Source organism: Pipistrellus hanaki (genome assembly GCF_964339955.1).
Source record: "Pipistrellus hanaki genome assembly, chromosome: 1".
NCBI lineage: Eukaryota > Metazoa > Chordata > Mammalia > Chiroptera > Vespertilionidae > Pipistrellus > Pipistrellus hanaki.
Genome location: NC_140503.1, coordinates 181950332 through 181962605, shown reverse-complemented (window position 1 = coordinate 181962605; position 12274 = coordinate 181950332). Strand labels below are relative to the sequence as shown.

Below are 12274 nucleotides of genomic sequence, written 5' to 3'. Positions count from 1 at the left end.
AGTAAGATATGGTACATACAGAATTGCATACATTTTTTTTGTTTTTTGTTTTTAAATATATTTTATTGATTTTGTACAGAGAGGAAGAGAGAGAGATAGAGAGCTAGAAACGTCGATGAGAGAGAAACATCAACCAGCCGCCTCCTGCACACCCCCCACCGGGGATATGCCCGCAACCAAGGTACATGCCCTTGACCAGAATCGAACCCGGGTCCCCTCAGTCCCCAAGCCGACGCTCTATCCATTGAGCCAAACCGGTCTCGGCTTTTTTTGTTTTTTTAATGAAGGCGCTTTAGGGTAGAAAGAGCTTCAAGACTATAAAGTTGGGAATAAAAAGCAAGTTACATCATAATATTTAATAACATTTTTTAAAATCAAAACTAAGTGTGTGTGTATGTGTGTTTAGATAATGGGTGTGTGTGTGTGTGTGTGTGTGTGCGTGTGTGTGTGTGCGTGTTTGCAAAAATAGGTCTGGAGGTGCCTCCTACAAACTTTCACTAGTTGTTACTTTTGGGGAAGGAAGTGGAGTTGGGAGAAAGCAAAGGAGAACTTTCCATTGTTACTCCATTTAACTGGATATTTTGGGATTTTTAACAATAATCATGATGTGTGCATTACCTTTAATTTAGTAAACATATGTGTGGAAGTCCAATGTACCCCCCGCCTCCCAGCACCGCCCCCCCGCCCCCCAATAAAATGGCAAAAAAGCATTCTGAAGATTCTTCTTTTCCTACTATGTTTTCCTAACATGGACAATGACCATTTACTCCTCTTATTTTTACGGTCATACAGGGTGTTTTTAAAAAGAAAAGATGAATGTGTTGTCTTACTCCTAGGGTAGTGGTAGGCAAACTGAGGCTCCCGAGCCACATTCGGCTCTCTGGCCCCTTGAGTGTGGCTCTTCCACAAAATACCATGGCCTGGGCGAGCCTATTTGAAGAAGTGGCTTTAGAAGAAGTTTTAAAAATTTCAATCGTCGTACTGTTGATATTTGGCTCTGGTGACTAATGAGTTTGCCGACCACTGTCCTCGGGAAATTAAGAGCATTTCTGAATGAAAGAGCCCAGTTGGCATTCCCTAACGGCTCAGGAAAGGGCTTGTGGAATGGCTGTGAAGTTGGCGCAGTTGGTATGCTGAGCCAGCCTTCACCAGAGCCCTCAGCTGCCCCTTCGGGCCCCGGAGACACTGAGCCTCTGTGAGTGGGGCCCCGCCAGCACAGGTGGCCCTTGCTGAGCCCCACAGTGTGCGTCCCAGGAAGGCCTGCAAGCAGCAGCCGCGTCCTTGAGCAAGTGCAGAAAATGCTGACAGACACCAGCGGCCGGCACAGCTCTGCGGGCAACACTTCTCGCAAAGCTACTTCTAGAAGCTGCTCAAAGGGCAAGACTGACGACTTGCTGCCAGCTTCCTGCTCTCTCCCCCACCGGCCACAATAGCATCCGCGATGCCCGAGACCCCAGTCTGCGGATGCTTTGCCCTAAAGGAGAAGAAGACATAAAAAGCCAACTTCAGAACGAGGCCACGGCGGAGACTGAGCATGAGCTGGTGTCTCGTGGACAGGCAGTCAGACCTCCAAAGTATAAAAAAAAAATAAGCTAAATGGTGTTTGCACGGTCTCACCTCTTTTCTCAAATTAACCCAGGCAACTTCACTTAGTCCTATTTTAAATATGTACTTAAGGAGATTTGCTTGGGACCGCTGTGTTCAGCCAGTCCAGGTCTCTTAATGAATGAATAATGGCAAAATAGCGGCTAATCCATTCTGAACACTTACATTCCAACAGCAAAAGCACTGAGTGCACTGAACACAGTGGCAAGCGTTGTGTGATGCGCCTGACATTTAATCCTCAGGACAGCACTTAGACAGGGGTACTTTTATTTTCATCTCCATTTCACAGGTGAGCAAACTGAGACGGACCCAGAATACACAGCTAGGAGGTGGCAGCGTCTACATTCTCGTTTACGTTCCTTCCATTTCAAAGTCTGTGCTCTTATGTCTGTGTACACGGGGAAAGACCAAATGAACAAAAGTTTCGTATTTCAGTGTCCATGATACAGATTACATCTATCCCAACCATTAAACCTCTGCACTACAAAAACGTTTCTGATGTTTATGAGGAAACCTTTCAAGTCAGAGGAATGGCACACGATTTCAAGTAAATGACAGAACAAGTGGAGAGTCCCTTAGAGCTGGTTGTTAATCTAAAGTGTGCCAACACCTCACGCCTTTACCCTTTGGGTGTTTCCGCCCCTGAAGGTGACTATCTGAAAAGTCTCTCCGTCTAAAACAAGGCTGGCCACCGTGAGCTGTGGAAGCAGAGTCGTGGGTGGATGGAGGTTCAGTATTCTCTATTCTACTTTTGTGCGTGCTTACCATTTCCCATAATAAAGTTTTTAAAATATATTTTATTGACATTTTACAGAGAAGAAGGGAGAACCACAGAGAGTTAGAAACATTGATGAGAAACATCAATCAGCTGCCTCCTGCACAGCCCCCCACTGGGGATGTGCCCACAACCAAGGTACATGCCCTTGCCTGGAATCAAACCTGGGACCTTTCGGTCCGCAGGCTGACGCTCTATCCACTGAGCCAAACCGGTTAGGGCCATAATAAAGTTTTTAAAAATAAAATATACCTGCCTTCCATGAAATCCATTTTAAAAGAGAAGCTTTCAGTCAGCTTCACCTAAAGCTGAGGGTGACAGAAATCACACACCAGCCAGCCATGCCTAAGAACAACGCGGCATTTCCCCCATTCCCTCCAGCTAGCCTGGGCCATTTTTCTTTATTGAATGTTCATCTTACCCGTCCATCCCTCGCTTATTGTGGGATGTTACAACAGACTTCCTGCCCCACACTTCACCCCCCCCCCCCCCTGCCATGTACAAATGGAGCAGAGAAAAAGAGCCACACTCAAGGGGCCAGGGTAATTGAAGTTCTGTTGTATATCCTAAAGTTTGAGGTCAACAGACAAAATTACAAATAAAGGACTGCAGAAAAAAATAATGTAAAACTGCTCCAAAATGCAAGATATTGTACTTTTCCAGTAATTCTAAACCAATGAGTCTCTAAACTGTATCACTTTTGGGGAGCTCTTAATCTTTGTGCCCCCCAAAATCAATAGCTTACTAAGAATTTTCACCAAAACACGAGTAACAGAAACAAAACAGCGTATTTGCCCTTGGGTGGGACTATGGGGAATAAAATGCGGCCCTGCCACCTCAGCTGGCTCGCTGCCTGGCACTGACCCTAACCCTCCCCCAATGAGAAAGTGGCTCTCAGACCTTTGACTTAAACCCTTCCGTCCGCTTCTCAAAGGTGCTGTGTTTCCTCCCTTCCTCCCTGCCCTTTCTTCCTTTCCTCTTTGTAGCAGGAAAAAGAGGAGCAGGAACAGGGACCAGCTGTCCTCAACTGACCGAGGGCCCTCCATCCAGCCGGCCTGACAGCAGGCCCTGGGCTTCACTCAGCCCCCCCTTCCAAGCAAAACCTTCAGAGTGTTGTCAGGGAGGCGTATTCTTCTCTCCTGCGACTCTGGGATCCTGTGTTCACTGCATCTTCCCTGTTTAATTTAGGCCGTGGTTTGACTTCAAGATAACTGTAAGGTATTGGATTTTTTAGCAAAACCCATGGGCAGATTACACACACACACACACACACACACACACACACACACACGAGGCCTGGTGCACACAATTCATGCACTGGGGTGGGGGCATGTCCCTCAGCCCAGCCTGCACCCTCTCCAATCTGGGACCCCATAGGGATCAGGCCTATATCAGCAGTCGGACATCCCTCTGACAATCCAGGACTGCTGGCTCCCAACCGCTCGCATGCCTGCCTTCCTGATTGCCCCTAACCACTCCTGCCTGCCAGCCTGATCACCCCCTAACCACTCCCCTGCCAGCCTGATTGATGCCTAATTGCTCTCCTGCTGGCCCAATTGCCCCCAAGTGCCCTTCCCTGCAGGTCTGGTCGCCGGCAACTGCCCTCCCCTATAGGCCCAGTCACTCACAACTGCCCTCCCCTGCAGGCCATCTTGTGGTAGCCATCATGTGACCACATGCGGGTGGCCATCTTGTGTGAGGGTGTGATGATCAATTTGCATATTATCTCTTTATTATATAGAATATTATCTAGGCTATATAGAGGGAAATGTGTGCAGCAATTGAGAAAAATTGGGGGCTATTTTTAAGCTATTCCCACTAGAGGGCACTAGACTCTGCACCATGTCCCCAATCATCCCTCTGACCCTCCGCCTTCACCCCTCTCCCACCCTCCCTCCACCCCCAGCCCTATGATTCTAAAAAATCTCACATGTTACCAGACCCAGAGAGAACTGGAACCCTCTCTGTGGGAGAACACTGGAATTCTCAAAGCAGACTCTGTACCCTCGCGACAGGTGGAGCTCAGGCCCCATCCCCGACTACGGTCCCTGCCTCGAGGTGTGACCCCCCCGAGAACTCCCGGGCTCCAGAGACAGGCACACCTGGGCCTGAGAGAATCCAAGGGCAGGTGCAGAGGTGCCAGGGATCCACACATAAAGAACACAGCTTGTTGGTCTCACCACATCCCGCTCACCATCACCTCGTTCTATACCTGTCAAGCTTTCCAGGAGTTTCTATACATCACAACTGCACTCACACTGCATCTGACAGATCAGGGACAACTGAGGTCCAGATGTGTCAAGTGACCTGTAAGATGCTTCTCTTGGCATCCAGACCGAACACCGGTCTGGGCAGGAGTTACTGAGAATCAACCAGACGACGGCGGGGCAGCAGCCCAGGCTGACGGCGGGAAGTGGCGTCTCTGTCGGGTTAGCACACTCCTCTGTCCATCCTCTCCCGCCAGACCCCCAGGCACACAACTGTGGCTGAATGCACCCTGTAACCCTCACAGCAGTGAGGCCACACACCGTGGGGAAGCTGAGGAAGAGAAAGAACTCATGGGATTGGGATTCTAGTTTGCTTCTTTAGGGGAAGGCTCAAGAAAAAGGGGGTCCCATCTGGACTGGGTGTGGTCAAGCAGTGGGGATAATGGACTGTGTGTCTGAAACCTCATCTAGGACCGATGAGAGCGAACACTGCCCTGGGTGAAGCCGACTCCGATTTGGGGGGAGGAGACGTTTGTTTTGTGGTTTGCAGTGGCCTTGTTTTTGTCTCTGCTTAGAATTATGAAGTTGTCCTATTCCTTTTTGTTTCACTTCATCATGGCCTCAGCATGCCCTTGTCTGAGGCTGGTGTCTGTGAGATCACGTCCAGCCAGAAAAGACCTCGACCCAGCAGCTGTGGGTGCCGGGCAGCCCCTACCAACATCCAAGGCGCAGCTGTTTCAGGCCGCTGCCTGGCTGTCAGGGGCTGCTGCCTCTCTCACCTCTCTTCAGACTCGCCTTTGTGCCTGGAGAACGTTGTGGGGATTAGATGAAATGGAACAGGAGAGCATAGTACTAGCCCAGAACGCTGTTCACATAACTAGCTGGTCTATGCTTTCCATTGTTTTGACAGTTGTCTCTTTGAGAACCCAGAGAAGAGCCCCACTTCCAAACACCATGCATTAGCACCGTAACCCCAACAAATTAGGTCGCACAAACCTCGAACTTCATGGAACCAGGAAGCCACAGTCAGGACTTGAACTCTTATGCCTCATTTGGGATCCTCTATTCCCCCAAATGCTGACGATGGCACCAGCTGGCGACCAGCCCACAACAGAACCTGGATGAAATCCAGTAGAGCTTTTTCAGGCTACTATTGAATCGGATCTAAAAATCCTCCCATCAGAGATCAAGGTCGGAGCAACAGCAAAGAGCACAGAATCTGTAGGTTGGATATCCATCAGCTAAAGGCATTTGTGGGGAGCCCTGGAGTTCCATCTAACCCTGCAGGGCCAAGTGCACAGAGTGGGGCAGTGGGAGGGACCAAGGCTGGACGCTAAGAAGTAATGCTAGAAGAATCTTAACTTCATTCCCCTGCTCTTGCTCCTGAGATCCACACCCCTCATTTTTCTACATCCCATACAAATTCCCACCTAAGGACAGAGTCTGCAGTGAGGGTGTTCCTCATAAATCTTCACAACTCCTCAGATGACAAAGTTTAAAGACCCCGGGGCTATCAATGAACATCTGGGAGAGAGGGCTTCTCTCCATTCCACAACCTTCACCCCAACTTCTAACAAAGCCTTCTAAGTCCAAGGGGGACATATAACATACCTAGGCTAGCGATTTATTTGTATTCTCTAGGTTTGGGGGTTGCAGAAATAGAATATGCAGAAGTAACTTCTTTTCAAAGACTTTTCAAACAGTTTTCCTACGTCCTTACAAAAAAAAAGTCTTTCTATCCTTTCGCTTGGGAAACGGGCGAATAAAACTCAGCTTGGAGATGAGCTTTAGAGTGAAGAGGCTTTGCTTGCTCAGGAGGTGTGATGGCTCACTTTTAAAATGTCTCGTGTTTATTTTCAGTTGTCTCAGCACAGAATGTTCTGTCAGGCAAGGTCAATTAAGAGAGACGCCAAAATAAAATTACAGCTGAATTGGAGCAAAGGACTTGGTTAAATATCGAGAGATGGTGGCTTCAACCATCAAATTATTTTGCTTCCAGCCAAGTCAAATCTGTAAGTCTCAGTTTTGTTCTGAAAACTCAGGACTTTGCTGAGGAGGTAAGAAAAAAATATAATTTCAACCCGCAACGTAAGTGCCCAACCTCCCCACGAAGGGTTTTGTGGGATTCCACACCACCCTGATGCAGCCTGCGCCCTCACGCAAACATGGTCTGTGCAACTGAGGTGAATACAATACCCAAGGCTGTTAATAAATACTTTATTATGAATGGCCGTGTGGGAAATGAGGACAAAGTTAGGAATACTTATTAGAAAATCTCATATCATTTCTGATTGTGGTACCTCATAACCAACATGAAGTTATCTTTCATTTTTTTGTAAATTCCTAAGGTGGTTTGTTCCAAGCACTGTTGCATCATAAGGGAACTATAAAAAAGGAAACACTGGTTAATAAACCAATAAAATGGTCACACAGCTTAAAAACTCTCATACCCTGAATGACTGTTTTCTAATTACTTGGTAACTAGAGGCCAGGTGAACAAAAATTTGGGTTCCCTCAGCCCAGCCTACACCCCCTTGCAGTCCGGGACCCCTCAGGGGATATCTACCTGCCTGCTTAGGCCTGCTCCCTAGGGGGACTGGGCCTAAGCTGGCAGTCAGACATTCCCTCTGCCAGCCCAGAAGCCCTCAGGGGATGTCCGACTGACAGCTTAGGCCCATTCCCCCGGGCCTAAGCAGCAGCTGGACATCCTTAGCGCTGCCCAGGAGGCGGGAGACTTGCTTACAGCTGTCAGCCTGGCTTGTGGCTGAGCAGAGCTCCCCATGTGGGAGCACAATGACCACCAGGGGGCAGCTCTTATGTTGAGCGTCTGGCCCCTGGTGATCAGTACACGTTATAGGGACTAGTTGTTCCTTGGTAGTTCTGCCCTTAGGGTCAATTTGCATATCACCTTTTTATTATATAGGATAATGTTAAAAAAAAAAAAAAAAGTGTTTAGATATTTGATTCATAAAATCCAGTGTTAAAGACTTTCAACACGCTGGCTCTTTTTAACATGAGAATGAAAAGGCAAGATGCCCAAGTCCTTTGATGCAATGTAGTGGTTTTATGTTTTTGAAAAACTGTGTGCTTCCCAGAAGGAGCTGACAGGCAAGCTCAGGCAACACTGAGAGCAAGCAGGGAGAAGCCAGATACTGATGGGATCTCAGAGCTGCAGCCACTTCCTTTTGGGGAAATAAATCTTTTATTTCGCAACTAGTAGATTTAATATGAAAAGTCCCTAGCTAAGCCATTCTTGGTGATGCGTAATTACCAATCCTTAATTTTTTCCCCCCACCGATATGCTCAATTTGCCGTTCTCCAGATACAGATTTTAGGATTAATTCTGTTGGCCTGTTCATTAAAAAATAGTAAGTTACCTCCAGAATGTGACTTTATCAACCTTGACAGCAGCATTGCCTCCATCTATTACAATGACCAGAATGTTCTTTACATTTCCACTGCTAAGAAATTAAGTCCAGAATAACTACCTAGATATGAGACTTAACAATGACCCACATTTTTATAACATAATGTATATAACATTACCCAGATATAATTCTCTAGGAAGAGAATTCCTATTTTTTTAAATTTATTTATTTTCTGCAAACAATTTTAGAGGCAGGGTGTTAAACTGATTAAAATTTCACAAGATTGACATTATTGCTTAAAGTGCTTGAATTTGTTACATTTTAAAAAATTAAGGTACAGATTATTTTAAATGAAAACTAATTGTTTTTCGTTTTGTTTGTTTTTAGCAACAAAGTCATATGAATGCCACACACACAGAGTAACTATTTTGGTTACACAGTAATGGAAGCCAAAAATAAATTAATGTAATACTGGAAAACAGAAACTTACTTAGGCAGAAAAGTAGGAAACCCTTCTCCCTGACCCATGCCATCTACAGAGTGAATCATAACAGTGCTGATAAAGGCCTGACCACAGGAGAACAAAACATTTAGTGCACAATATTTTAATACACGGGACTATACAAAGTTGATCAAAATGCAATGTTTAAAGATAAAATCCATCTGTAATAAAGCTACACTCCAATATCGAAAATAAGCCCTCGGCTCCAGGGAGAGCATGGTTCATTGTTAGGCATGAACATGAAATTAGGGGCTCCCAGGAAAATAAACGCCGAGGGCCATTTCTGTCATTTCTTTCCCCATTTCATCTGAAATCCAAAATATACCAGGCTATACAACCAGCCGGCTTCCTACTCCAGCCAGCACCCTCCTGTGCTGCTCCCTGGCTGCCTCGGACCAGGCTGCTTCGTGAAGCCTCGGAACAGAAAACGCACCGACGTGTGGGACTAATGTCAGCATTTTACCAAAATTCACCTTTTCGGCACATTGCACCACTAGATGCTAAACTAGTCAGTAGCCAATAAAGCAAATATTTCTTCTTGTGTCAAGTGTAAAACACTGTAATTCATTTTAAAACACCCAGCAGTTAAAAAAAAAAAAAAAAAGAAAAGAAAAAGAAAGAGCCGAAGCCGGTTTGGCTCAGTGGTAGAGCGTCGGTCTGCAGACTGAAAGGTCCCAGGTTCGATTCCAGTCAAGGGCATGTACATTGGTTGCGGGCACATCCACAGTAGGGGGTATGCAAGAAGCAGCTGGTCGATGTTTCTCTCATCGACGTTTCTAGCTCTCTATCTCTCTCCCTTCCTCTCTGTAAAAAATCAATAAAATATATTTAAAAAAAAAAAAAAGAAAAAAAAAGAAAAGAAATACAGCAGGCCTTCCTCCTGCCGAAAACGACACGTAAAGACCCTGGCCGCGCCAGGGGCACTGCTGGGTTTTGTGCTAACCTTGGCCTTCGAATGGTCCAGCGTTTCCCCCACAATCTCTGCTCTGGGGGATGAATGAGGGATGAAAAAGAAAAGTGTGTGCATGCTGCTGTCTTTATCGGACGTGGAGTGACCCGGGGGAATGTAGCTGCCTAGTGCATGTTTCATTAATTGGAGAGAAGGGAGAAATTACCAGAGAGCTCTAAAGTTTAAAAACCTGATGGTGTATTGGAGGATAAATGCATTTTCCCAATCTTTTCCTGCATCACACGACCATTTCCATATCTTTGCATTATTCCCCATTCTTGTTTTTTTATCCCCAAAATCTATCCATGAGTACTGAATTTTAACTGATCCTTTCTATGATAAGGAATTATTTCAGTTAAGTCAATGGAAAAAAATCTCTTTATACATTTAAGAAAAAAAAAAAAAAAAGAAAAAAAAGCCACCAAAAAGCATCCTGAATCTATGATTTTTCATTTAGATATTACTTATACAGGCTTCCAAATGAAACTTTTTTTTTCTAATAAATTAGCTTCAAGAGTCATTTCAAAGACAATTTTAATAGTTTTCCTTATGAATCAGTTCCAAATATATTAGATATCAACCATCATTTTCTTAAACTTTGCAACCTGCAGTCAAATATATGGGTTATATATAGTACAAACAGTTCCCTACAGCAATCACCTTCAATTGGAAAGTGTCTCTCCTTAATAACAGAATAAAAACTCACCTTCCCGGTAAGTGATCACTGCATATGTTTCATGGAGGAAAAAACAGACAAAATACTCATAAATATGAATTTGCCTTTAAACAAGGCAAGGTATACTTCTGTCACTCGTATAAAACAATAACGTGAAGATCACCCTGTTTTGTCTTCTCCAGTGAAAAGTAAAACATTTCACTTCAAGCATGAACAAATGAAGTGTCGGCATGCTTATTTAAGTTCTGAGCAATAAACAGTTCACGATATTTCAAAGATAAGAAATCCAGTTTTCATCTAGATAAAGTGCTATGCTCTTACTTGTTGCAAAATGGCCACTAACATCTTCAATTTCAATTTTAGCTCACATTATGCCAAACGCTTGCATGTTCGTTTGCTGATTTATTAGGTAACAAGATCATGTGTTCACAGTATATTATAGTGTATGGAGGTCAACCGACTTCCCAAAGGAAGGTCTGTGACTCATAGCATTTGTAGGAAACCAAAAACCAGCTCATCGGCAAAACACCACATCAACCCTTTTAATAAAAGGTACCAATACTCAAATGATCTAATAAATACATATATAACAAAAGTGAAAAAAAAAAGAAAAAAAAAACTAGGGTGAGATGAGGTTCTTCCCAAAAACTCTGTCTTGTCACGCATTCTAGGAGCCTGAGTCAAAGAAACGCTGCTGTTTGGCTCCTCCCTCCACCCACCCCCTGACACTTTCCTCGACCCACCTTCACGCCACTAGCTCCAGTCTTCCCTCCAGGGAAGGTTCCGTGTTGTTCTGGGCTGCCACTGCCTCAGCACGCGGGCCGAGCTGCCTCGGAGAGGGCAGGGCCCAGCGCGCGGACGGTCCTAACGGGCAGCGCCCGCATTCTCCCGGGCACAGAATGCCGTGGGTCTGGCTGCTCGGGAGAGCTGCGCTGGAGGCAGCCACCGGGTCCCAGCCCTGCAGCCACGGACTGCGAAAGGCCAGCGCCGGGGCTGGAAGGGCGCCCTGGAAGCTTAGCAGTGCCAGAGGAGAGAGAGAGCACACGGGACCTTACAGAAGAAAGTGGCACTGGAAACACACAGCAGGGAGTTATTTTCCTGAAATGCGGTTTGGGAGAAAGATAAGAAAAGCAACTTTTCTCTCCCCATGAAAGCTTCCTCCTCCTGGCTTTGCCTGCTCTGACCTTCCCACCCTCTTTGCCTGGGGAATTCTAGCTCGAGGTGAGCGCAGTCTGGGCACACGCTGGCACCTCGGACAGCTCTTCACCCTGTCCCACCTGGAGGATGGTGTCAGCATCTGAGGTTACTCACTTTTAAACAACTTCACCTGCACACACTTAAAGCTATAGCTGCAGCCCTAAAGGTGAACATCTACCCAATTCTGTCCTTTGAGGCAAAGAAGCTAAACATGGGTAGCAACGTTTCCAGGGACCCGTTAAAGGAATGCATTGAAAGGAGACCCTGGAACCACTTAGGAAGCTCAGCAAAGACCCCCAAACAGACTGAAGACATTCTAGGACATGTCATTCTAATCCAGTCAGAAACAGCCAGTGGCATAATGTTTACCCAACCCTAAAATTAGCAACTGTTATTCATATAAATCTTACTACAATCTGATTGCAGTTAACTTCTACCTCAGACTAAAATAAGACCACGAATAGTGCTGCATGTAAAAAAAAAACAGAGAGAGAGAGAGTCTAACACAGCCAGATCATTGAGACTCGGAGTAATACATTGGTGGGCTGCAGGGAGAAGCAAGTCCCCAGAGAACCCAGGTAACAGTGCTTTGAACACTCCCCCTCTTGAGTTAGTCCCAGTCCTTTTTACATTATTCTCGTGACTGATAGAATAAAATATATCCAGATTCCGAATTTTTTGATATATCTGATGTCAGGCCATAGAATTCTTCAATAGCTTGGGCATCAATTTTCTGCAATAAAAGAGAAATAAAACAATATATTTGTATAACATGACGACTGGGAGAAGGACCGGAGAACTAATGAAACACACGAGGAAAATGTCAGAAACAATGTTGGCTATAAAATCACAACTGGGAACGTCCGATAGCAGACGGTAATTCCACAGACTTGGCAGAGGACACGACTGCATGAACTGCACATCTCTGGGGAGAAAGCCACCCTCTAATCCATCAGCAGCCACATGTGGGCATGCTGAAGGAGCCAGGCCTTCTG

At 45.6% G+C, this 12274-nt stretch overlaps 1 protein-coding gene across 3 annotated transcripts in view; it reads right to left on the bottom strand.

The window, feature by feature from the left end:
• Positions 1 to 12274, bottom strand: part of USP46 (ubiquitin specific peptidase 46) — a 108967-nt gene that overhangs the window by 40101 nt on the left and 56592 nt on the right. For 2 of the 3 annotated variants that reach the window (XM_084900083.1, XM_084900084.1), the window contains one exon: positions 9924 to 12012. The exons of the other annotated variant lie outside the window; for it this stretch is intronic. In XM_084900083.1, coding sequence (XP_084756209.1) covers positions 11911 to 12012 — 102 coding nt within the window. In that variant the 3' untranslated portion in view covers positions 9924 to 11910. Of the gene's footprint in view, positions 1 to 9923; positions 12013 to 12274 lie in introns of those variants that run through there. 3 annotated transcript variants of the gene reach the window in all.